General features: G+C 39.7%; 2 protein-coding genes across 2 annotated transcripts; both read left to right on the plus strand.

Annotated features, from left to right (window-relative positions):
* The first annotated feature begins 11 nt into the window (after positions 1–11).
* Positions 12–2,329, plus strand: LOC104443722 (non-specific lipid transfer protein GPI-anchored 8). Its single transcript, XM_010057233.3, has 3 exons — positions 12–539; positions 779–823; positions 1,910–2,329. Exons 1-3 carry the CDS (start codon positions 206–208, stop codon positions 1,999–2,001), a joined length of 471 nt encoding a protein of 156 aa, XP_010055535.2. The 5' UTR covers positions 12–205; the 3' UTR covers positions 2,002–2,329.
* Positions 2,330–22,425: 20,096 nt separating this feature from the next.
* Positions 22,426–24,589, plus strand: LOC104443723 (labd-13Z-ene-9,15,16-triol synthase, chloroplastic). The gene is made up of 2 exons (XM_010057234.3): positions 22,426–23,396; positions 23,881–24,589. Exons 1-2 carry the CDS (start codon positions 22,437–22,439, stop codon positions 24,517–24,519), a joined length of 1,599 nt encoding a protein of 532 aa, XP_010055536.3. The 5' UTR covers positions 22,426–22,436; the 3' UTR covers positions 24,520–24,589.
* Positions 24,590–27,533: the final 2,944 nt, after the last annotated feature.

The following is a 27,533-nucleotide window of genomic DNA, read 5'->3' on the forward strand; positions in this document are numbered from 1 at the left end:
CACTTTTTCACACAGCAACAAGCCCAAACTGAAGGTGTCGAGGAAGAAGAAGCAGACACGAAACTCGGCCGTCACGGGCTCACTGAGTCGCCACCATATAAACCGAGTCGACTCCATCCGAACCCATCATCAAACCACCTCGCTCCTCCTTCCCACGCACAGAGAGAGAGAGAGAGAGAGAGAGGAATCGTCTAGAGAGAGAAACATGGCCACGACTTCTCGCCGGGCGATGCCCCTCCTGCCGGCGGCGGCGGCGGCGGCGCTGCTGCTGCTTCTGGCCGCCGCCCTCGCGGGGGCGCAGACGCCGGCGCAGACCTGCGTGTCGAAGCTCACCGACTGCGCCGCCTATCTGAACACGACGACGACCCCGCCGGACACGTGCTGCACCCCGCTCAAGGAGGTGGTGAACACCCAACTGACCTGCCTCTGCAACGTCCTCAAGTCGCCGGGCCTGCTCATCTCCATGGGGATCGACGTCCAGAAGGCCTTCCAGCTCACGAGGAGGTGCGGCGTCTCCAGAGACACCAGCAAATGCAACGGTACGATCTCGTCTTCGGACGGGGGAAGGAGGGAAGGAGAAAAATCGAGAGGGGAGGAACGAATTAGGGTTTTGCCAAAAAAGGAAGCTCGATCCGCGAGAATTTTGCTTCGTTTCTGACATTCGGAACTGAATCGAGCTCGCTCGTGCGGCGATTCTTTCTCTTTTTGAGTTTCGGTGTGAATAATTATTGTCGGAGCAGAGGTTTTCTGACATGAAATCTCTTCTTTTGATCGGCAGGGACCGCCACGCCTCCATCGTCGTCGACGACGGCGCCGCCGCCACGTAAGAAATTCGTTTCCCCATTTTTTTCATTTCCGGGTCGTTGAGCCTGTAAATCCGGGTGCTGCAGTTTCGTTCCTTTTTTCTCCAATTCTAGTTCCGAAATTCAGAGCGTGAACGGCCATGCCTTCGTGTATTTGAATGTCGATCCGCCATTGTCGAACCTCCAGATGAGTGAGTAAATCTGTAGCTGGTTTAGGGGGGAAAGCAAATCTAAGTGAGAAGATAGTTCGTCTAGAACACCCAACAGGGGCCCGGAAATTGCCGGTTCCCGACGCTGTCGGGCGCCTCCAATGTTGACTCGTGGATTGTGGAAATCTTACGTTAGGGGGGGAAAATGATTGAAGCCACGGCATTTTCCCCAGAAAATTATTGTGGTCCATGTCTGTCTTTTGCCTTAACTCTATTGGCATAGCTGTCCCACGTGAATGAGATTCATGAGGGCGAGCAAGTATGCAATAGCAGATTCATGACAGATAGAAAAATCAAACGGGGCTGGTTATGGTCGCTTTGAGTAGTCTACATCACAGGTAATTCAAATTTTGGGTTCTCTCTGGGATTGATGTCACATTGCTTCTATACATAGATAGTTCATGGTATCCTGAGTTTGTTCTAGGTTAAGACAGAAAGACGTGGAATTAGGACAAGAACTGTAGGAGCTGATCAGAAGAATCGCTCCATTGGAGTCATGTTGCTCGATTTACATATGTGGAATCTCCATTGATGCCGATGGCATTACCTTTGTCATTGCTAGAAAGCCGTCATGCTCAATGCAAAGAGTAATCTGATATACTCAATAGTTCACTTGTCAACACGGCATCTTTTGCCGACAGCATTACTTGCTAACCTTCGAGCGGCATCTTCTGCTGCATCGACAAGTGAACCAATGAGTATATCAGGTAACTCTTTGCATTCAAGGAGGATAAACAACGGGTGGTTAAGTGTTGCTGATGTTGTAGGCTCGAGCAATAAGATAGACTTGTATCGTGCATCCCCTTTTGTGAGACTCTGTGTTTCCTTTCGATTGAGACATATCGATTGGTATGAGTGTTTGGTTTCTAATAGCAGAATGGTGAATGAATGTTACAGCGACAGCTGGAGGCGACAGCGACGCCGGCAGGATAGCTTGGAGCGGAATCTTGAGCTTATTCCTGATTCTGGCATCGACGATGTTTTATTGAGGTCCACGGATCACGTTGCATACATCTGATTGACGAGGAGATACTTCACACGGATTGTTATGATTCATTAGAGGGGGTGAATCTCGGCTTTTGGAGATCTTGGTCATTTCAGTTGCTTTCGGCTTTCTTGATGTGTGCATGGTGAATTCGATTTCTTTGCGGGGAGGCTCTAGCTAGCTAATTTACTATAATTATACCGCGATTATTGTGTACTCGACTTATCCGGATCTCGACCTCGAGACACTCTATGGAGGTCATTTCTCAGGTACATCATTATTAAATTGTTTAACACTAGTCTTACATTAGTCACTCACGCCATATTTTATCTCGGCTTTGGAGTTTGATTCGTGCCTTCTTCTTTGCTCAATGTGCTTGATTAGCCCTTGGAGGCGAGCTCTCTGGAAAGCACAGTTGGTTGTCCGTTCCCTTTAATTGTCCTCTTATAAAGGCTAAAATGACAATAATTTAAATCGATGCCTCTTCCTTTCCTTCGCCAAAACAGATGGATGGAAAACTCATATTGGCATAACGATTATAAAAGGAGAGAGAGAGAGAGAGAGAGATGATTATGTATTACTATGCTCCTGATTTAATACCAAATTACGAAATTTAAAAATATATATTTTAAGTATATGAAAACAGAAGTACATGTTATTTTGCTTGTCAATATATAGGTATTTTGAAAGGGTTTGGATATTTCCCATTAGAGAAAAGTGCTAGATTGCGAGACTTTTAAGATTTACAAAAAAAATATTTGAAAAATTTGCATGCCCAAGACTTTTGATTGTAAAATACTTGTACATAACACATGTATGTACTTGATTTTCGCTAAAACTCCCGTCTCCTCCATTTTTATAGAAATTACGGAAAAAATACTCTTTCATCAAAGCAAAAAGTATGATACACATCGAAAACACCCGCCATATTCGTAAGGTAGATGCAGTGATTTTTCTATAATTTATCACTAGGTGGCAGAAGATAATGACAAAATTCAATTAGCTGGCACGAAATTCTATAAGAAATTGCAATAGAAATAGGTACACTATTAACAGAGCCCAAGGCTCGAGGCCTCGGCCCATTTTCTATCGTCCCGCCGAGGTGGACTCGACAGGGGCCTTCTTTAAGCGTTCTCACTTTAGGCCAGTATCTGTTGCAGGGAGAAATACGATTTCAACCCGATGTGAATTTACCGAAGGAAATCCAAATCCGACCCGCCTCGACTTAACTCGAAACACACATTGTCGCACATTTTTGATGAAAAAGACTTTACAATCACATTCGAATGATTTTGTAACGAAATGGCATAACCTAAATGACGCGCTGGCGCCGCGTGAACTATTGCTCACGAAAATATGTTCTTGTTAGCTAAAGTTTCTTCCTTATTTTTGTGGGTCGAAGTTGTATTAAGATAATGCTGGACATTCTAAGATATGTCTATTAAATTAGTATATTAAGTGATTTGGTGGACTTCTATTATATATACATGTTATGGCCCAATAGTTTAAAGGCACATTATAGTCTATTAAGTTATATAGTATGGCAATTTATTGGTATGGAGTATTTGGGATTTGGTGGCTCTTAATTTTACTTTATCAAACGTCCTTCAAACTTTTCGTTTAATTATCGAAGTTCAAACCCATAGGACAATATTTCTGTCAATTTGGGGAATCTTCCCTTACAATTTTCAACATAAATAAATATACGAAGACAACATATGATATTCATCTATTAAACAACTAAGTTTACAGAAAAAGGCGTCACCCCACGTGCTTCCTGATTTTTTTTTGTAAAATTATCGCACAAATATGGATCCTACCAACTATTCCTTTACATGGAGATGCAAGTTAGGTACCCTCAGGATACATTACAATCCCGTCCGTCCCCCAGTTGCAGCTCCGCACAAACTTTCAACCCGAACCGTCCCTCCTGAGCATTCCAAATTGGAGGCCTCTCCCCCCTCGGAGAATCTCTCCTGCCAAACTCGGACAGGTCGGACCAGAACTACGGGTCTTAGTCCGTGGCCCCACGCGCTCCAGAAGACTTTTGCATCTGTGGGTATGGTGTATCCGCCTACCGTGCGGGTTTGGCTCCGGCTGCGGCGCAAGAACAGAGGTGCTGCCGGGTACAGTCTCAGTGTTTCCTTCACTACCGCATGCAAGTATGGTAATTTGTAGTTGTGGGACTCCTCAGACCATGTTTTTCAGCTTGACAATATCATTGAGGTCTGTCTAGACTTTGAGAAGGACTTGTGGGTGTAGTAGCAGCTTGGCCGTTGTCCATCCGACCGTGGTAGATTTGGTATCGGCACCTCCTATGACGATGTTCTAGTAAAAACAGTATGGTAAATAGCTCCCGTGCTAATTTCGATTTTATTAGGACATCATTATAGGTGTTGTGGGTACCACATCAACCATGGTCGGATGGACACTGACCGACCGACTACAACACATAGGTAGGCTGATCAACTAAGCCGTATGCCTCGAGTGAGATTGGTTATCCTAGACGATCGCCAAGTAGTGAAAGGATTTGCCTGTAAGAAGTTGACTTTCTTCGTATTGTTACTTTTATCTATTATATCTCTTTAAAGTAATTAATATGTAGACTTGTGATATAATAGAAACTGCATACTTGATAAATAAGTCCATCTCTATTAGATTTGACTAGAAGAGAGAGGTCGGAGATTCACTTGATTTTCTTAATTTACCATATTTAGAACAAAGTCACAGAAACATAAGAGAAGCTAAAAAATTAAAATTACACTCCAATACCATGAAGCTGAAATTTCAAATCCTCCATTTTTTTATTCAGCCAAATTTTGTCCCAACCGATTTATGTTTGTTTACTAATTATTCGTTTTTCCTAATTTATAAATTATGTAATAGCTCTTCTGCATTTTTATCTAATTTGGAAAATAGCAAGGCCATGAATGATGGGTATTTTTTGTTTTTGGCTTAACTTCCTAAACGTCTTTTTCTCATTTTGTCAGTCTAACAACTCACAGAAAGAGATAATGAGAAAGCCATCGCTATTATCCACAAAAGGGGGAGATTTTTTTGCGATGATATATCGGGTGATTCACCCTATTGCAATCGCTGTCTGTATAACACTTAGGAGTCGATCACTCTGCCAGAGATTCGACTGACCTAGGTTCTGGACATTTTTAATGCCTAGGTTATACGGCCTTCCCATGAAGGCAAAAGCTAACAGATTCGACTGACCTAGGCTCTAGACATTTTTAATGCCTAGGTTATACGACCTTCCCATGAAGGCAAAAACTGTTGATGGGTTTACTAAAGTGTTGACTCGATTATTTGACTAGTTAGCATTAAGTAATTTGAAGTAATTCAAGTTTTAGTTACGTTTCATTAATCAATTGTTTATTTTGCTACCTCAGTGAGATTGAGTCATGAATGATGATTTACACAGTTACCACGAAGAATTATTTCTATCCAGGCTTTACACCATTTATAGCCTTCGATCTTAATTTGACAAAGATGGGTAGGGTTATTCAACTTATGCTTCATATTCGTGTGGAACGTTTTTTCTTTTTCGATAGAAAACAAAACTAATTTGTTTGTTACCCAAGTTTGTCTGATAGAGTTAGAATAGTTGTACCTGGTGCTCAACGCTTTGTGAAAGGTTTGACTCTTAATTTTGCAATAAATTTGTATCATCAGGTCCTCCTGATAATTTCTTTTACTTCATGTGTCAGCACCTGAAAGCTGGGGCCGAGTATAACGTCGTGCCATCAATTGGGTTTTCAGCTCTTAGCAGGATAAATAAGAAGTTTAACAGTTTCAGCCTGTGGTTAGCAATACTTAGATCATTTATGAAGCAGACTGATCAATATAATCAAATACATTGAAGTGCAGTTTCTATTTGCTGTGCATATCGTTTCTTTGAATGAATGTGAATATGTGTTTAGTGGATGTAAAAATACAATGTGAATTTGTGTTTACGTTCTGCAACCGAGATTACGATTTTTTTTTAATTGAGGCTTCCTCGAGAATAAATAACTAAATTTCTTTGTGATTTATGAGAAAATTAACTATTGACGTCTTCGCTCCATTTTTCTTCCACCATATCCCTCACTTGGAAAAATTCAAAATGAAACTTTTCAATATTTAATTAGATTTAAAGTTTTTTTCTCGGTCAATTAAATTCTCCGCATGTACCATTTTGATTTTTTAGGCTTCCTCGATAATAAATAACTAAATTTCTTTGTGATTTATGGAAAAAATTAACTATTGGCATCTTCGCTCGATTTTTCTTCCACCATATCCCTCACTTGGAAAAACTTAAAATGAAACTTTTCAATATTTAATTAGATTTAAGGTTTTTTTTCTCGGTCAATTAAATCCTTCACGTATAGTTTTTTGATTTTTTTATGTTCCACGAGAACCGTCAGCCCTGTGATTGGGGTGAATTGGCGATGGTGGCTGTGGTGATGCTAGTGAGAAGGATGCCCGCTTGATGCTGGAGTGAAGACTACCCTCGTACTCCACCCTCGTACATGTCCCTTCGGTCGGAGAGGCGTGGAAGGTTCATGCAAAGTTCGTGCAAGGTTTGTGCAATGGGCCACGAATGAAGGAGCTAATCTTCGAACTTAATAACCAGGCCCTCTCGGCTCAACCAAGGCATCCGGCTTCAAATTAGGTATCCTAGCTCAACTACGGCATCTCGGCTCAACCAAGGCATCCTGACGCTAGCTTACCAAGGCATTCGGGCTCAACCTAGGCATTCTGGCTCAACTATGAGTACTTCTATGCACCACATAGAAGCATTGCATATTACAGGGAAGAAGGCAAGTCCTCCCTCCTCTCCTATGCTGGGCTACCAGATCGAAGCCCTATTTACGGACACTTCAAGCTCTTTAAGGGTGAGTTTCTAGCTCCATTTTCTGTTAAAATGATGGGTTTCCGGTTGATTACCTGAGTGATTTTCAATTTGTTATGACAACCACATAGAAGTATTGCATATTACAGGGAATAAGGCAAGTCCTCCCTCCTCTCCTATATCGATGCTAGCAAATCCAAGCCCTATTTACAGACACTTCGAGCTCTTTAAGGGTGAGTTTTTAGCTTCATTTTCTGTTAGAATGATGGGTTTCTAGTTGATTACCTGAGTGATTCACAATTCATTATGGCAGTTATGCACCACATAAAAGTATTGCATATTACAGGGAAGAAAGCAAGTCCTCCCTCCTCTCCTATACGGGCGCCAGCAGATCCAAGCCCTATTTACAAACACTTGCTTTTGAATCGTGAGTTTCTAGCTTCATTCTCTGTTAGAATGATGGATTTCCGGTTGATTAACCAAGTGATTCTCAATTCCTAGTCATGCACCACATAAAAACATTGCATATTACGTGCAAGGAAGGGAATGGTCCTATACAGTTGAAATTTTACCACTGGACAAGACGAGTAGACATGGAAAGATTTTCAATTGGAGGGGAATTGTGGAAACACTTCCTGTAATGTTTCGACGGTTAGTTCCATTTTTTTTTATTTAATATTCACGTTAACTCATTCTGTGTCATGCGTTTGTTAAGATGTTTAGTGTTTACTACCACATTTTCTGCCACTATTATAGTCAAGACGCGACAAACATGATTTATCAAATAATAACCTCAGATGAGCATTGTGCCCGAACTGGAGTGATGCTGATGCATAGGTAGGCTAATCAACTAAGTTTTATGCCTCGAGTGAGATTGGTCATCCTAGACGATCGCCAAGTAGTGAAATGATGCATGTAAGAAGTTGACTTTCTTCTTATTGTTACTTTTATCTATTATATCTCTTTAAACAAACTAATATGTAGACTTGTGATATAATAGAAACTGCATACTTGATAGATAAGTCAATCTCTATTAGATTTGACTAGAAGAGAGAAGTCAGAAATTCACTTGATTTTCTTGATCTACCATATTGGTTTTGATTTAGGACAAAGCCACGGAAACGTAAGAGAAGTTAAAAAATTAAAACCACACTCTGATTACATGAAACTGAAACTTCAAATCCTCCATTTTTTTATTCAGCCAAATTTTGTCCCAACTAATTTATGTTTATTTACTAATTATTCGTTTTTCCTGATTTATAAATTATGTAATGACTCTTATGCATTTTTATCTAATTTGGGAAGTAGCAAATCATGAATAATGAATTTTTTTTTGTGGAGATATATCGGGTGATTCACCATATTTCAATCACTGTCTATATAATACTCAGGAGTTGATGACTTTGCCAAAGATTCGACCGACCTCTAGGCTCTGAACTTTTTTAATGCCCAGGTTATACAGCCTTCCCATGAAGGCAAGAGCTGTTAATGGGTTCACTAAAGTATTGACTCGAATACTTGACTGATAAGCATTAAGTAATTTGAAGTAATTTGAGTTTTAGATACGTTTCATCAATTAATTGTTTATTTTGCTACCTCAGTGAGGTTGAGTCACGAATGAAGATATATACAGTTGTCACGAAAAATTATTTCTATCCAAACTTTACAGCATTTATACTATTTGATCTTAATTTGACAAAGATGGGTAGAGTTATTCAACTTATATTTCATATTTGTGTGGAACATTTTTTCTTTTTCGATAGGAAACAAAGCTAATTTGTTTATTACCCAAGTTTGCCGGATGAAGTTAGAATTGTTGTACTTGGTGCTCAACGCTTTGTGAAAGGTTTGACTCTTAATTCTGCAATAAATTTGTATCATCATGGTCCTCCTAATAATTTCTTTTACTTCATGTGTCAGCACCTGAAAGCTGGGGCCGAGTATAACATCGTGCCATCAATTGGGTTTTCAGCTCTTGGCAGGATAAATAACAAGTCTAACAGTTTCAGCCTGTGGTTAGCAATACTCAGATGATTTATGAAGCAGATTGATCAATATAGTCAAATACATTGAAGTGCAGTTTCTATTTGCTGTGCCTATCGTTTATTTGAATGAATGTGAATATGTGTTTAGTGGATGTAAAAATGCAATGTGAATTTGTGTTTATGTTCTGCAACCGAGATTACGATTTTTTTTTTTAATTGAGGCTTCCTCGAGAATAAATAACTAAATTTCTTTGTGATTTATGAGAAATTAACTATTGACATATTTGCTCAATTTTTCTTCCATTGTATCTCTCACTTGTAAAAATTCAAAATGAAACTTTTCAATATTTAATTAAATTTAAGATTTTTTTCTCGGTCAATTAAATTCTTTACGTGTAACTTTTTGATTTTTTAGGCTTTCTCGAGAATAAATAACTAAATTTCTTTGTGATTTATGAGAAAAATTAACTATTAACATCTTCGCTCGATTTTTCTTCCACCATATCCCTCGCTTGGAAAAATTCAAAATGAAACTTTTCAATGTTTAATTAGATTTAAGGTTTTTTTCTCGGTCAATTAAATCATTCACGTGTAGCATTTTGATTTTTTTATGTTCCACGAGAACCATTAGCACTGTGATTGGGGTGAATTGGCAATCGATAGTGGCTATGGTGATGCTAGTAAGAAGGAGGCTCGCTTGATGCTGGAGTGAAACTGCCCTCGTACAAGTCCCTTTGGCCGGAGAGGCGTGGAAGGTTCATGCAAGGTTCGTGCAAAATCTGTGCAATGGGCCACGGACAAAGGAGCTAATCTTCGAATTTAATAACCAGGCCCTCCCAGCTCAACCGAGGCATCCAGCTTCAAGTTAGGCATCCTAGCTCAACTATGGCATCTTGGCTTATCCGAGGCATCCTAGTGCTAGCTTACCAAGGCATCTGGGCTCAACCCGGCATCCTGACTCAATTATGAGTACTTGTATGCACCACATAGAAGCATTGCATATTACAGGGAATAAGGCAAGTCATCCCTTCTCTCCTATACTGGGCCAATAGATCCAAACCCTATTTATAGACACTTCAAGCTCTTCAAGGGTGAGTTTCTAGCTTCCTTTTCTGTTAGAATGATGAGTTTCTGGTTAATTACTAAGTGATTCTCAATTCATTATGGCAATTATGCATCACATATAAGCATTACATATTACAGAGAAGAAGGCAAGTCCTCCCTCCTCTCTTATACCAACACTAGCAGATCTAAGCCCTATTTACAGACACTTCAAGCTCTTCAAGGGTGAGTTTCTAGCTCCATTTTCTGTTAGAATGATGGGTTTCTAGTTGATTAGCTGAGTGATTCTCAATTCGTTAACCACATAAAAGCATTGCATATTACAGGGAAGAAGGCAAGTCCTCCCTCTTCTTCTATACTGGCGTTAGCAAATCTCTTATTTCAAAGCCCTATTTACAGACATTTCAAGCTCTTGAAGGGTGAGTTTCTAGCTTCATTTTCTGTTAAAATAATGAGTTTCCGGTTGATTTGCCAAGTGATTCTCAATTCGCTATAACAGTCATGCACCACATAAAAGCATTGCATATTACGTGCAAGAAAGGAAGTGGCCCTATGCGGTCGAAATTTTACCACTAGACGAGACGAGTAGACATAAAAATATTTTCAATTGGAGGGGAATTGTGGAAACATTTGTTGTAATGTTTGGACGGTTAGTTTCATTTTTTCAATATTCACGTTAACTCATTATGTGTCTTGCGTTTATTAAGATGTTTATTGTTTATTGTCACATTTTATGTCACTATTACAGCCGAGACGCGACAAATAGGATTTATCAAGTAATAACCTCATAGAAGCATTGTGCCCGAGTTGGAGTGATGTTGACGCATAGGCAGGCTGATCAACTAAGCCGTATGTCTTGAGTGAGATTAGTTATCCTAGACAATCGCTAAATAGTGAAAGGATTTTTTTGTAAGAAATTACCAATATGTAGACTTATGATATAATAGAAACTGCATACTTGATAGATAAGTCAATCTCTATTGGATTTGACTAGAAGAGAGAGGTCGGAGATTCACTTGATTTTCTTGATTTACCATATTGATTTCGATTTAGGACAAAGCCACGGAAACGTAAGAGAAGCTAAAAAATTAAAACCACACTTTAATGCCATGAAATTGAAACTTCAAAGCAAGGTCATGAATGATGGATATTTTTTGTTTTTGGCTTAACTTCCTGAACGTTTTTTTCTCATTTTGTCAGTCTAACAGCTCGCAAAAAGAGATAATAAGAAAACCATTGCTATTATCTGCAAAAGGGAGAGATTTTTTTGCGGGGATATATCGGGTGATTCACCCTATTGTAATTGCTGTCTGTATAACACTCAGAAGTTAATCACTCTGCCAGAGATTTGACGGACCTTTAGGCTTTGGACGTTTTTAATGCCTAGTTTATATGGCCTTCCTATGAAGGCAAGAGCTATTGATGGGTTCACTAAAGTGTTGACTTGAATACTTGACTGATTAGCATTAAGTAATTTGAAGTAATTTGAGTTTTAGTTACGTTCCATTAATCAATTGTTTATTTTGCTACCTCAGTGAAGTTGAGTTACGGATGAAGATATATACAGTTACCACGAAAAATTATTTCTATCTAGGCTTTACAGCATTAATACCATTTGATCTTAATTTGACAAAGATGGGTAGGTTATTCAACTTATGCTTCATATTTGCGTAGAACCTTTTTTCTTTTTCGATAGGAAACAAAGCTAATTTGTTTGTTACCCAGGTTTGTCGAATGGAGTTAGAATGGTTGTAGTGCTCAACGCTTTGTGAAAGGTTTGACTCTTAATTTTGCAATAAATTTGCATCATTATGGTCTCCTGATAATTTCTTTTACTTCATGTGTCAGCACGGGGTCAACTATAGCATGATGCCATTAATCGAGTTTTCAGCTATTGGCAGAATAAATAACAAGTCTAACAGTTTCAGCCTATGGTTGGCAATACTCAGATGATTTATGAAGCTGACTGATCAATGTAGTCTAATACATTGGAGTGCAGTTCCTATTTGCTGTGCATATTGTTTCTTTGAATGAATGTGAATATGTGTTTAGTGAATGTAAAAATATAATGTGAATTTGTATTTACGTTCTGCAACTGAGATTACAATTTTCTTCTTTAATTGAGGCTTCCTTGAGAATAAATAACTAAATTTCTTTGTGATTTATGAGAAATTAACTATTGACATCTTCGCTCGATTTTTATTCCACCATATCCATCACTTGGAAAAATTCAAAATGAAACTTTTCAATATTTAATTAGATTTAAGGTTTTTTTTTTCGGTCAATTAAATCATTCACGTGTAGCTTTTTGATTTTTGTTAGGCTTTCTCGAGAATAAATAACTAAATTTCTTTGTGATTTATGAGAAAAATTAACTATTGACATCTTCGCTCGATTTTCGTCCACCATATCCCTCACTTGGAAAAATTCAAAAAGAAACTTTTCAATATTTAATTAGATTTAAGGTTTTTTCATTGGTCAATTAAATTCTTCACATGTAGCTTTTTGATTTTTTATATTCCACGAGGATTGTTAGCACTATGATTGGGGTGAATTGGCGATCGATGGTGGCTATAGTGATGCTAGTGAGAAGGAGGCCTGCTCGATGCTGGAGTGAAGACTGCCCTCGTACAAGTCCCTTCGGCCGGAGAGGTGTGCAAGGTTCGTGCAAGGTCCGTGCAAGGTTCGTGCAAGGTTTGTGCAATGGGCCACAGACGAATGAGCTAATCTTTGAACTTAATAATTAGGCCCTCTCGGCTCAATTGAGGCATCCAGCTTCAAGTTAGGAAAACCAACTTCTATTAATGACACTTTAATTGCAAACATTGCTTTGGCCATGGCTAAAATTCCTTTTCAATATTGTTCTCTCATCCATAACATGTACGGAAATAAGGCTTTTTGATATTTGCCTAAAAAACTCCCTTAAGTTCATTTTATTATGCAGGTTAAGTGATATGGCGGACTTCTATTATATATACATGTTATGGCCCAATAGTTTAAAGGCGCATTATAGTCTATTATTATATAGTATGGCAATTTATTGGTATGGAGTATTTGGGATTTGGTGGCTCTTAATTTTACTTTATCATATGACCTTCAAACTTTTTGTTCAATTATCGAAGTTCAAACCCATAGGACAATATTTCTGTCAATTTGGAGTAATCTTCCTTACAATTTTCAACATGAATAATATATGAAGACAACATATGATATTCATCCATTAAACAACTTAGTTTACAGAAAAAGGCGTCACCCCACATGCTTCCTCATTTTTTTTTTTTGTAAAATTATCGCATAAATATGGATCCTACCAACTATTCCTTTACATGGAGATGCAAGTTAGGTACCCTACTCAGGATACATTACCATCTCGTCCGTCCCCCAGTTGCAGCTTCGCACAAACCTTCAACCCGAACCGAACGGCAGGTAGTGCAAATTCCCTCCCGAGCATTCCAAATTGGAGGCCTCTCCCCCCTCGAAGAATCTCTCCGGCCAAACTCGGACAGGTCGGACCAGAACTACGAGTCTCAGTCCGTGGCCCCACGCGCTCCAGAAGACTTTAGCATCTTTGGGTATGATGTATCCGCCTACCGTGCGGGTTTGGCTTAGGCTGCGGGGCAAGAACAGAGGTGCTGCAGGGTACAGTCTCAGTGTTTCCTTCACTACCGCACGCAAGTATGGTAATTTGTAGTTGTGGGACTCCTCGACCATGTTGTTCAGCTTGACAACATCATTGAGTTCTGTCTAGACTTTGAGAAGGACTTGCGGGTGTAGTAGCAGCTCGGCCATTGTCCATCCGACCATGGTTGATTTGGTATCGGCACCACCTATGACGATGTCCTAGTAAAAACAGCATGGTAAATAGCTCTCATGGTAGTTTCATTTTTATTAGGACATCATTATAGGTGGTGCTGATACCACATCAACCATGTTTGAATGGACAATGACCGAGCTACTACTACATGCACAAGTCCTTCCAAAGGTCCAGAAAAAGCTTGACGACATCGTTGGGGTGAACAACGTGGTCGAGGAGTCCCACATCCACAAGTTGCCATACTTGCATGCAGCGGTGAAGGAAACTCTGAGACTGCACCCTGCAGCATCTCTGTTGTTGCCATGCAGCCCGAGCCAAACCTGCACAATAGGCGGATACACCATACCCTAAGACGCTAAAGTCTTCTCGAACGTGAGGGGCCACGCATCGAGAGCCGCAGTTCTGGTCTGACCCGTCCGAGTTCCGGCTCGAGAGGCTTTTTGAGGGGGAGAGGCCTCCGAGTTGGAATACTTGGGACGGAATATGCATTACATACCATTCGGGTCGGGTCAACGGATTTGTGTGGGGATCCAACTGGGGGAGAGGATGCTAATGTATGTATTGGCTACGCTCCTGCGTTTGTTCAAGTGGAGATGGCCATGGGGCCGGGAGTTGGATTGCGAAGACAAATTTGGGATAGTTCTTGAGAAGGCCACTCCACTTATTGCTATCGCCACTCCGAGGGTATCTGACTTGCATCTCCATGTATGGGAATAATCTAGTGGGATCCAAATTTATGTGATTATCCTAGTTATCAAACCGGGAATCACCCGGGGGGATTATTAGTTGGTTAAAATATGAATTATCATACGTTGTCTTCTTATGGAGGTCGTACAATGTCACATAGTATGGAAAAATTCAGAGGGAAGATTCCTCCAAATTGATAAAATATCGTACCGTGGGCCTAAACTTAAAATAATTAAACAAAATTATACGATAAAGAAAAATTAAGAGCCGCCAAATCCCAAATATTCCATAAAGGAAAATGACCTTAATAGTCCCTAAATTATGACCTAACGTGTAGTCTTATCTCCGAACTTTCTATTCACTCAATTGATTCTTGAACTATTCTTAAATGTTCAATGTAATTCTTAAGCTCATAAGGGACGAAGCTATCACAACTCTCTAAACTATTGTGAAATGTGCAGTTTATCTTTGGGGATTTCTAGAAATTGCAATTTAGTTCCTAAACTTTTAATTTATTCAATCAAACCCCTCAAATTTTTATAACAAAGTTAAATTAGTTATTTGGTCCTTTCAATTTATTTTTTAATCATTTATAGAAGTGAAAAGTAAAAAAAATGACTTCCTTAAAAAGATAAGATGAAAATGTACTTTTAATTTACTTACCAAAAAAAAATGTACTATTAATTCTTAAAAGTCTTATAAATTGCATATGTGACCAGAAAATATAATGGAGGATTAACGGCTACAACAAAATGCCAATTTAAGGATGTGTAATGGGATACCCTGCACAAGATTTATGGTGAAGATCTTTCAATAAAACATCATACGATCTACCTAAACATATTGTTTTTATAGTAAGATGATGTAAATCATGACAGAGCAATATAGATAGATTAGTCTATAAAATTGATTTATTAAGTGATATGTCAGACTATAAGCAGTTCGATAAACAGATTATTTATATTTTGTAACGAATAACCACATCGTACATCCACTTTATAAATTAATCATATTACCTATCTTTGGAAGTCTACTACCGTGACATCCAGGTTATCACCCAACGAAATCATGCACTCTTGAGTACTAAATCCGTCATTGCCGCGACACCGTCACCGCCACAATCGCGCACCACCTCGCCACGTCCCTCTCCCCAACCGGTTTTCCTTGATTGCGACGGACGACAGTAAGATGGCAATAAATGGTGACCGTGCCTTTGGACTGCCACAAAACTAAGGAGCCTTGACCCAAACAGTCAAAGACGGGGGAAGCTTGAAATGCGGCCTAGAATTCATCCACGTTGACCCAAAAACGTGGCACAAAAACTCCACGTTTGGCCATGCAAGGGCGAAGGAAATTGAAGTATAAAGACCAGCACCCTCACCCAAAATTCTTACATCCTAACTCTCACGGTCTCATCACCATCTTTCTTCATTTTCGCACCCAACCAGAAGCATCGCAGGCCTCGTTTCGCCCTCATTCCGCTTGCGCCACCCAGCCGTCCTCAAGCCACCCTATCAACTTGTTGCGGATCGACGAACGACCGGCCGCAACTAGGCTTCCGAGACCTCGCCGGAACCGCATTGACACTTGCTTTGGACTAGAGGCAAATAAATTGCCTTATGCTGCATAGGTTGATTGCCACGCGTCGAGATTGATTTCCTTAGACTTTAGTTGTCTCGGTTGATTTCATACATAGTTGTGTTAGTCAGCAATGTCGGAAAACGTACATCACGAGCATTCTTCAAATTATAGTTTATTGAGTTCACTGAGGTGTTGCTGAAATACGAGATGTTGACATTTGTGTTGGTTTGAGCTTAAATGATACGAGTCGCGGACGAGTTCGAGGATACGACTATTTTGGTTCAGTTAATTGTAAACTGTACTTTTGCCAATTTTATATTGGTATTTGTGGTATGAATTTTGTGAAGCTTTCTTCACAAAAGTTTCGCATTATACTCTGTTTTATAATATATTTTAATTTCGGATTTTTTGGACTTCGTATGTTCAAAATATATTTAAAAAACTGAAGCGGGTTTGAAACTATTTTCTCGGATTCTTATTGACCTTTACTCGGTTCTTATTTTCCACTGAGTTTTCGACAAAAGATTTGGATAAATATTCTTCATGAAAGTTTTAGACCATACCTTAGACTATAATATATATTTTTTCCATGATTTTTGGAATTCCTTTAAGATTTAAAAATGTCCAATTTCGAATCTGTCTTACATTGGAAATTTACCCACTTTTGACCCAAATTATATAAAATTGTTGGGACCCGTACAAGTTTAATCGGATTTTGAGTTCTTCGTCAAAAACGTTCCTTGGTGTCTCGTCCACATCGTGTTAAAGTTTGGTAATTTTGAAATTGATTTACTTGGCGATTTCTGGTGATTTCTAAAAGCAGACAAACTGCCCCTTTTATTGTCAATTTCAAGATTTTGAATAAACTCCTTTTTATAACCCGTCTTATTGAACTGGCACCGCCAACCAAATGTTTTGTACCGTTTTTCTAATTTACAAATGGACAAAGGATTTTGAAACTGAGTTGATTCTTGTGCATTAGCACAGTGGATGGCATGTGAAATTGAATTGTTGAATTACTACACCAAGGAATGAGTGTGTGATTTGGGAATGTCATTGATCCTTGAAATGATGATGCCCCGGGTTGTAATCGGAATATTTGGAGGGATAACTGGGTTCCTCCATATGCTTGGAAAATGTCACATGATTCCCCTAGATGTCCTCGCGATGTTTGATGGGTGCGAGATGCTCAAGGGGTAACGAGGTTCCTTGAAAGATGGTGGCAGTCAATTCACAGTAAAGATATCAGTTGCACTTCCAGATTTCATTTACGCTTTACTAGGTTATTGTTTTCCTAGGAAATGTTTTCTATTTGCTATCCTAATTTTGAGAAAGGTTCTCCGACAAGTTGATATCATTACGATCTCCTGTCTTTTATATTTAGACTTCCTTGTATATGCTATTATTGACTCATGTGATACAGATAAATTAGTAATTTGCTTGCTGAGCTTTGTGCTCAATTGTGGTTGATCACTATTTTTTAGATTAGTAGCATTTTGGGAAGATCAGGCTAAGATTTTAGATGTACTGTGGGAGGGAAATAGATTACATAGTACATATGTGGTATCTAGGTCATGATGATGTAGCTACTACAGTTTCTAGGTGTAGTACAAAGTAGCGGTACCTTCTGCTCATTCCCTAGTATACCCAACCCTATCATCTAAAATATATATAAATAAAAAATGAGAGTACCCGGTTATATATTTCTACATGCGTTGCTTGAAGTTAGTGTGTACTGGGTTGTCGTTACACGTTTTCACATACCTAAAATGGAAAGAATTGGATAGTTACGTTAGCTGTGAAGTACCAGGGCATCACAATCCTATTTTCGAAAGCCAATGAACTGCAACTTCCAATTGCAATTGAATGGGTCAGGCCACTTTAATATTCCGTGTAATGTGTGTAAACATAATTTCTCCCCAAAGTCGAATATAAGCAATTGCCAACCTATAATTGACTTGTCCGACTGGCATATCCCCACTCCATAGCAACAAAATGAAATTGATGAGAAAATCACCCAATCGATCCTAAACAAATAATGTAGATGCCGATTTAGTCATGAACTGTTTAATTATGCCAATGTAGTTCTAAATCTTTATTTGAAATTCTAATTGTCGAAAATTACTGATGACAATCCATTAGTTGTCCAAGCCAACATGCCACATAGGACGTAAGTTTTTTTCAGCGACATTTGATTGGACTAATTTCATTAGAATTTCACATAAAGGTTTAAGATTACATAGGCAAAATTGAAAAATATAAAACTGAATTGGAATTCATACAATAGGTTTATGAATAATAGGGTAATTATCTTTGATATTAATATGAGGCTAATTCTATTCCTATGATTTTAACAAAAGATTTGAGGTACTATTAGTTACAAATCGATATGGTCCATCCAAATATTCTATACCGCGGACAATAATTTGACCGGAGATCAAAAGAAGTATGTCGTGGTGGCTGATGCTTAAGAAACGGCAATCCTGAAGGAATTCGGTTCACTAGAAGTACATCGTTCATGTGACATTGGGAGGGAAAACATCGGAACGATCCCTCCGAATTGATGTAAACATCGTAGCGCTAGGGTTCATTTCTAATAAATTCCAAAAGAAATATCGTATTGTCGGTGGTGTCTCTAAATTGGCACATCTCTCTCTAACATCTACCAATCATCAACTTGTAGGTTGTGATTAGACCTATCAAGCGGATGGGCCAACACGAGCTTGGGTTGGGTCATAAATGGTCCAACCAAATTGATTCATTTATTTACCAAGCAAATTTCTTAACTCGACTTGACTCGAACCATACTTGACCTGTCTTGGGATTCATTCTTAGCATTTTTTTTTTCTCCTAACACTATTGTCTCTGAAAAATGGATGGCTCCATGAACTGGCTTGCCGAGTAAGTGAGAGAGCTCGGGGGTCGGGTTATGGACGAGAGTGTGAAGGTTTCAATGAAAGTCCCAGCTCAGGCGATCGACAAATCATAAAGCAGGTTTAGACTTTGATTTTAGGTTAACTATTAATGAGATATAAATGTATTGGTTCGTGCCCGTTTAGTATTACATTATTTGATGTGATGCTTTTCGGTTTTGATTACCGATTATGCTGTTCCAATACCCAAACAGAAGGGCACAAATATAAAAGTAATGAAGTCAATGATCATAATAATAAGTTCATAAAAAGTACAGCAAATGTCAAAAGCAAACAACGTAAGCCATGACTTGGCGATACGTCCCTTGTTCGGTCATCACTTACGCTACCATTCTGACAAATAAAGAAAACATTATTTTATAGCTCTTACTTAAATGACGAGTTGCGCAGCCGCTACAAAATGAGAGTTCCATGTTGAAGCATATACTGGGAGGGTGGGTGTAGGATGGATGATTTGAACCTATGAATTCACCAATTATAAGTTGGGCGCTTTAACTATTTAGTCATATGGCCATGACATTTATAACACAACCCAAATAAGCTTTACTCATCGCCACCGGTATGCATTGGAGTGGAATAAGAAATCGATTTCTTCACCTCCGCCCCCTCACTATTACTAGTATTTTGATTTCTTTTTAATCCATTTGAAAAACACTTCAACAAAGAGAAGCCTGAGTTGAGCACAGTTCCGTCCAGGGGGAAGTTAGAAGTGGAGCATGATTTGTAGATTCTTGAGTTGGGAAGATTCAGAAGCTTGAACTGATACACGACCTGCCTTGGGTGCAGAGCTATACAAAGTGATAGGGCATTCGTCCGCACAAAAAAAGAGAAGAAAAAGCAGTCTTCTTCTTTCACTTAGAGCAACAATCGAGATTCCAAATTCTCGTGATATTCAACAAAAAATAACAATATATTTGCTATTGAGTACAATATCTCGTTCATGTTATTATACATAAAGGCTATACAACGTGTCATAGCATGACCAAGTTGAAATTTCAAAATTTCAGCCCTTTAGGGGCCTTATTAGACCTGTCAAACGAGTGGATCGGGTCGAAAATGATCCTACCCAAATTGATTTATTTCCATGCAATACAAACTTTGTGATTCATATTCGACCGAACGCATGTCCAACCCTACTGATATTACTAAAACTCTTCTATTCCAATCTAAAAGAATCCATACTCAAAGCAAGGTGAGAGCACAGAGTGAACAAGCGCAAAACAGAGTAAAAAGATAATTATAAAAATGGATTGAGTTAAGTAAGTTATGAACCTATTTAATATTCATATTATTTTGACTTTGTTGAAAATATATCTCGAGCTTGAGTCCATTGAATAAAAACCAATATTAAACCGTGTGAGGCTGTCTCGGTTAATAAAGTCCAAGCCGGACTTTGTGCTGCTAGCCGAAGGGAAACAAGAAGCCGAAGAGTGCGGCAGATCCTCGCAAGCTGCCATTCAATTTCCTCACGCCTAGCCGCACGCCGAAAGGTTAAGAAGGCGACAGGAAGAAGTTTCTTAATTGAGCATACGTAGATTTAGCTCGGCCGCGCATGTCCTTCGTTGACTTCCTGCTGCATGAGGAAAGGCTGCTTTCACTGAATTTTCTGTACAGCAAATTAGAGAACAGCAGTCCGCTATGTCCATGTAATGCAGAGAGGAACTTGTGCAGAGAGTCCTCTTCTCGTGAGGGCTCTGATTGTTATAATAACAGCCGAATATGATTTAACTAGTTAAATTCTTGTTATTAGAATTTGTGTAATTTCTTGAATAAGATTTCATTAGGAATTATGAGGGGCTAAAAACCGATCAAGTTGTTGAGTGTAATTGTGGGGTTGGGAAACATTAAGTGCGTTTGAGTGCTCGTGTGATTATAATATCTATTGTATTACTTGTCTCTATAGTGAAATTCCATGCCGCTCTCTCCATCGACATAGGTACTAATATTTGGACTGATCCACGTAAATATGATGCCCGGCTTCTTTTCCTTCCTTCTGACTATTTTATCAATTTGCTTGTCTATATTCACAATAGGCTTACCATTCTAAACCCACTTATAATCCATTTGCCGAATATAAACAATTTCAACCTATCAAATATAGAGCAAGAAATGGGTTTATGGGTTTATGACTCATTTTGACAGGTTTAGGCTTTACCCAGCGAAGCCACTCTCTAGAAATGCAAATGTTATTGTTCTTTGCGTATAGGTAATTTATCTTACTTGCGAAAGGAAGAACAGTTGGATGCAGAAGCGTCCGCAATGCAGATAATTTATCACCTCTCCAAAGATCCGATGATGGAGATGCCTTTGAGAACACATCCTAGAAGACTAGTTGCATCCATTCGACGATTATACGGATGCCTACTCTAATATGGCCTCCATGGTCGTTGCGTCCATCGGTGTTGATGGTGGCACCGATCTTCACAAGCAGCAAGCAATTGTTTGTTCTTCTAGTTTTGTTAATTTCTTTTCTTTCTTATACAATCCAGTTTCTTATTTGGCGCTTTATCTGGACCTGCCCGATTAATCCAATTTACAGGATGTCCCCCAATACCGAATAGGATAATTTTCTTATCGAATCTATTTTTCCTTCTCACATTCTCTTAATTATACTAGTATTTTAAACTTTTTGATGGCAATATTTTTTGGGAGAATAGTGCCACATATCCTTAACCAACATGACAAATATCCATTTAATTGCAAAATGTCAGAACTTAAGAACTAGTCACTCTTACAGAAAATTCTTGTAAAGAGATAGATAGCAACCTCCATCATCGACGTATAGAAAAATAGTGAACTCCATCCAGAGCATGAGGTCACTTTTTTCATTTGACCACCATAAATTAACTTAGGTACAAAATTGGACAAGTAGCACTCTTTGTTCATTCTCTGTCCTTAAGATAGGAGACAAGCACCAGCTCTTTGGGAGACGTTCTTTATCCACCTCCGTAGGAGTGGAAAAAGAAGAATAATAAAAAAAAGTACGATACCTGCGAAAGATGCTAGTATAATTCAGAAGAAGAAGAAGAAGAGAAAAATAAGATACCCGTGAAAGATGCCTGTATACTTTTTCTGCAATAACGACAAAAAATTGACAGCAATACACCTAGGTACAGTGATAGCAGAAGAAGAAGAAGAGAAAAATAAGATACCCGTGAAGTACACTTTTTCTGCAATAACGACAAAAATTGACAGCAATACTTTCTGAACGATAGTTGACCAGCACGCACCTAGGTACAGTGATAGCAGAAGAAGAAGAAGAGAAAAATAAGATACCCGTGAAGTATACTTTTTCTGCAATAACGACAAAAATTGACAGCAATACTTTGAGAGATGGCAGAAGAAGAAGAAGAGAAAAATAAGATACCCGTGAAAGATGCCTGTATACTTTTTCTGCAATAACGACAAAAAATTGACAAGCAATTCTTTGTGAGCGTTGCTCGACCAACAAACACTTGGGTACTATATAAGGCAACTAGCCCTCTGTGCATGAACATGCTTTGGTGTTTTGAGGCTTCTACATATTATATCGGTCGAATGGGATTCATCATGCCTTTGGTTTACCATGTCTCTAGGCTATTGCCAAACCCTAGGGAGGACCATTTACCATCAATGTTCCTCTACTCTATACTAACCCTATCATGCCTATTTTGGCTCCAAAAGTTACTCATAATTTCCCGGAAAGGCAAGTCCTGCCTACCGCCCGGTCCGAGAGGTCTACCGGTGGTGGGTTACCTCCCATTTCTAGGGCGCAACCTCCACGAGTTCTTCATGGAACTTGCCCGAGAATACGGCCCGATATATAAGCTCTCGATAGGTACCAAACTCTACGTCATTGTAAGCTCTCCAATCTTAGTCAAAGAGATTGTACGCGATCACGACGTTGTGTTTGCCAACCGCAATCCTAGCAAGGTCTCATTGGCCTTCTCCTATGGAGGGAAGGACATCGCTTTCGCACCTCACGGGACCCAGTGGCGGATGCTGCGGCGGTTGTTCGTGCGCGAGATGCAAAGTACGGCAAATCTTGACGCCTTTCACTCTCATAGAAGGAGAGAAGTCGTGACAAGCGCGAGAGATTTGTGCACTAGGGCGGGACTGCCGGTCAAAGTGGGGGAGGTGGCTTTCCAGACGGTGATCAACATGATAACATCCATGTTCTGGGGTGGGACGCTCGGGGAGGAGGAGGCGGCGCGCGTTGGGGCAGAGTTCATGGAGGCGGTGGCACGGCTCACCACTCTATTGGGAACGCCTAACGTGTCGGATTTTTTTCCGGTGATTGCTAGGTTTGATGTGCAAGGAGTGGAGAGGGAGATGAAGGAGGCGGTGGCTTGGATCGGAAGGATCTTTGATTTTGTCATTAGTCAACGCATGAGTTTGGAAGAAGTAAGAGGGGGCATTGGAGGGGAGAGGAGTGACTTCTTGCACTTTCTTTTAAAGTATAAAGATGAAGAAACCGGGAGATCAATTTCCCCGGAACAAATCAAGGCTTTGCTTATGGTAATTTTCTCTCCATTTCCTCGGTTTCCACATTCTTTCTTGAGCAAAATACGTGTGAATTCCGAAAGCATCCTTACTATTGGTACGATATATGGACCCAAAAATATTCAAAGTTATGGAGGCAAAGTTTGGTTTAGTTTTTTGGTTTCTTTCTGAGGGAAATTGTTAAAATTCGAAATGCATTAATTTAAGCTCTTTGTTGAACAATCTAGGAGAGTAGCTAGCCAACTTCCGGAAGTTCCCCTGGAAGTATAAACATGCGATTGCCGTTGAGGGTAAAAAAAGAGTTACAGTACTGATCAGTGTCCTAGAGTTGTCCATGTGCGAGGAGAACCTAATGATATTGGGTTTGGAAAGTGACGCGTCAAGAGAAAGGGGTGATGCACGTGTTAAATTTGCCTTACGATGTTCTCTTTTTCCATGCATTCTGGGACGCCAATAAATAGATCTCGTGTTAACTTTTTTTACCATGTCGTTTTAACAGGACATCGTTATAGGAGGTGCCGACACCACATCTACCACGGTCGAATGGACAATGACCGAGCTGCTACTACACCCGCAAGTCCTTCTCAATGTCCAGAAAGAGCTCGACGATGTCGTCGGGCGGAACAACATGGTCGAGGAGTCCCACGCCTTCAAGTTACCCTACTTGCATGCGGCGGTGAAGGAAGCTATGAGACTGCACCCTGTAGCACCTCTGCTGTTGCCCCGCAGCCCGAGCCGAACCTGCACGGTAGGCGGATACACCATACCCAAAGGCACTAAAGTCTTCTTGAACGCGTGGGCTATGCATCGAGACCCGCGGTTCTGGTCCGACCCGTACAAGTTCCGCCCCGAAAGGTTTCTCGAGGAGGGAGAGGCCTCCGAGTTGGAATACTCCGGACAGAACTTGCACTACATACCGTTCGGGTCGGGTCGACGGGTTTGTGCGGGGCTCCAACTAGGGGAGAGGATGCTAATGTATGTGTTGGCTACGTTCCTGCATCTGTTCGAGTGGAGATTGCCACCGGGTATAGAGTTGGATCGCGAAGAGAAGTTTGGGGTAGTTCTTGAGAAGGCCACTCCACTGATTGCTATTGCCACTCCGAGGATCCCTAACTTGCATCTACATGTGAAGGAATAGTTTGGTCGGATCCAAATTTATGTGAATTTTATAAATAAAAACCAAGAATCACATGGATTTCTTGAGAAGGCCACTCCACTGATTTCTAGTGCCACTCCGAGGATCCATAACATGCATCTCCATGTGAAGGAATAGATTGGTTGGATCCAAATTTATGTGATAATTTATAAATAAAAACCAGGAGTGACGTAGAATGATGCCTTTTTCTGTAGAATTAGTTGGTTAATATATGATTATCCTATGTTGTCTTCTTATATAGGTAGTACATTGTGCATGTTACATTGTGGGGTAAAACGTGAAAAAGCGATTCCTTCAAATTGACATAAAAATTGCATTGCCGGGTGGCATTTCCAATAAATTGACCAAAGGAAATAGTGCACGGCGTTGGAATTTCTTATAAATTAATTTAGTTATAATATATGTTTTAGTAAGTTCTTATTACGCTAGAATTTTTTTACAAAATCTGTTTCTAATGTATAATATAGAGACTAGTGATGAAAAAGTACATGGATTAGGGAAAAATAAATTTACATAGAGCAATAGGGCATTCGTGCGTACATGGAGAAAAGTGAAAAATAGTCCTTTTCTTTCACATAAGACAACAATTTAAGATTTCAACATGTTCCTTAGAAAAACAACGATTTTTTGCTATCGACTATCGAGTACAATTAACTCGATGGTGTTGTAATATTTCAATGGCTATTCAACATGTCATCGCAGAGCATTATCAAGTTGGCATATAAAAAGTCCAATGATGCCATGATGGTTCAACAATCGATGCATTCTCAATGCACCAGATTCAGATATTACATGAAGTGGTTCTACGAAAAAACAACAAAATGAATCGTCTTTCATCCTTCTATAATTACTTCTTCGTGAGTTGGGTAGTGTATGACATTCACACATGACATCTTAAATAATCTTTTTAATCCGACATGACATATCTCATGCATTCGATCTGCAATTATTTTTAACCAAATGCGATTTCTTCTTCTAATATTGCATGTACTCTACAATTTTGTGGACGGACAAATTTTTCCCCTTAGTAAAGAAATTTCAATTATCCCAAGAATAATGTAACAAAATCGGACCCTACACATGATTTGGCCAGTAAAAAGGAAGACAACTCGGCCTATGTGAGTAAACACGCTAAGGCTGTGTTTCATGGTCTGGACTTTTTCGTCGTGTCCCCTATCATCGCACGGTCGGCTAGCATCACTGTCCCATCTCGATCCTCGACATTGCCACCCTTGCGGACCTGTGATCACCGCCGATGGCATCCGCGCCTTGGGCGGAGCCAGATTCTCTCTGAACCTCTTGTTGCAGTGTAGCATCTCCACCAACTCGTTCAAGCATCAGCGGTTGCTGGCGCGGTCGGGCGGTGAACACGGCGAGGGAAACCGTAGAATAGCGAGTCGCGTCGAGCAACTTGGACGCAGTGATTATCTTGGCCTCCACTTTGTTATTGTCCTGGAAATAGTAGATCTCTAGGGCATGGAAGAGATTGACCGCAAAGGTCTTCCTTATGTCCTCACCTCTAGAGCTCACCGACTTGTCGTATTTCCATTGATGAATCGAAACAAAAGACGGAACGCTTTGCTCGATTTGTTCGATTCCCATGAGGACAAATGTGTGACCGAGTGAGAAACTGCGGAAAAGGTCGGAACTTCTCTTTATAGGTGAAGTGTATATGTAACAAAAAACGCACGAGTAATGAATGAAAAGGGAGGATGAATGAAAGCTTAGCGATCACGCTAGATTTGGGCGAAGGTGGAGATGCCGATTGAGAAGCTCTGGTTGGGGATCATGACGTGATCGGTGGTGGTTGGAGGTGACTACAACCGCACGTTGGTCAAAGATGACGATGATCAATTATATTGGTGGTGGTATTCACATGGTGGCCAACTATTTTATTGCTCTTATACCATAAACATGTAAAATCCTTTTAACCTTTATTACACCATCGTGGGAATTTTCTTAATTTGGGTCATATCCCTTCTTTATCTAGCCTTATTCCTATCTTGGACAACAATCAAATACCAAATATAGTAAAATTTACCATATTCTAATTTTTACATCGATCGATCACCAAATGTAGCACAAGGGAGCAATAAGTTGCTTATCTCGGAATTTCTTACACTGAAAGAGAAGTATCAATCTTGCATCCTCTCCAAATAAAAAATAAATAAAATAAAATAAGGATTTTTGAGAGAAAGAGGATGTCAAGAAAGAAGGCTCATGAAGGAGCTTCAGATTCCAAGTGGCCCAAACATAGTGTGAATGGACTCATTCAAAAGCAAAGCTTTGTGCAATAAAGTTTAGAAATTTGTGCAGAGCCCAATCATTGTCTTTTTGGCTAGTATGGAGCCCAATCACTGGCCTGTTAATTATATGTCATCTCCAATAGTTTAGCCCATATGGCCCAAGGAAATTCTTGAGCCTAAAGATGAAATTGGACCTATGTAGGCAAAACCACATTGGGCCAAAAGATGACATTTGGGCCAGCAACTTCACCATCGATGGGATCCCATAACGCTGTAAAATCCTATGAAGAGATCAATGTTGGGAACTTGATGGATTCAACCTGAATTTGCAAAGTCATTGGGGGTGAGTGAGATAATTGATTTGGTGCTCGCTAGCCAAACACACACTTCCTATTCATTTAACCTTTTAACTCTCCTTTAAATCTCACTTTGATTTGTACTTGTATTCACTAATTTGCCATGAATTTGGTTGAGTACATAAGTACCGCACGCCATTAATCCATAATTGTATTGAACCGTTTTGTTCTCAACCTTTTGCGATGCATGAATGAAGAGAAGAAAATACCACATCTTAACTTTTGAGGTCGGCATAATTGATTGAGAGAATCAGAGGATTTCCAATTTGAAAATTCGAGGTTGTACATTCAAATTTCATGAATTACCTGCAAAACATCTTAAGGTTGAGGTCGCACGCAAAGGCCAAAAACCTGAACTTATTTAGTTCACGAGCCTTGAAAGTTGATCTAAGAG

Source organism: Eucalyptus grandis, chromosome 5 (assembly GCF_016545825.1).
Source record: "Eucalyptus grandis isolate ANBG69807.140 chromosome 5, ASM1654582v1, whole genome shotgun sequence".
Taxonomy (NCBI): Eukaryota; Viridiplantae; Streptophyta; class Magnoliopsida; order Myrtales; family Myrtaceae; genus Eucalyptus; species Eucalyptus grandis.

What these genes read in the sequence shown, in the direction of transcription:
- LOC104443723 (XM_010057234.3), top strand. Translation starts at nt 22,437, where the DNA reads ATGGGATTCATCATGCCTTTGGTTTACCATGTCTCTAGGCTATTGCCA. An exon ending in AAATCAAGGCTTTGCTTATG is followed by an intron (nt 23,397 to 23,880) that starts GTAATTTTCTCT and finishes TCGTTTTAACAG; the next exon opens with GACATCGTTATAGGAGGTGC.
- LOC104443722 (XM_010057233.3), top strand. Translation starts at nt 206, where the DNA reads ATGGCCACGACTTCTCGCCGGGCGATGCCCCTCCTGCCGGCGGCGGCG. An exon ending in AGACACCAGCAAATGCAACG is followed by an intron (nt 540 to 778) that starts GTACGATCTCGT and finishes TTTGATCGGCAG; the next exon opens with GGACCGCCACGCCTCCATCG. An exon ending in GACGACGGCGCCGCCGCCAC is followed by an intron (nt 824 to 1,909) that starts GTAAGAAATTCG and finishes TGAATGTTACAG; the next exon opens with CGACAGCTGGAGGCGACAGC.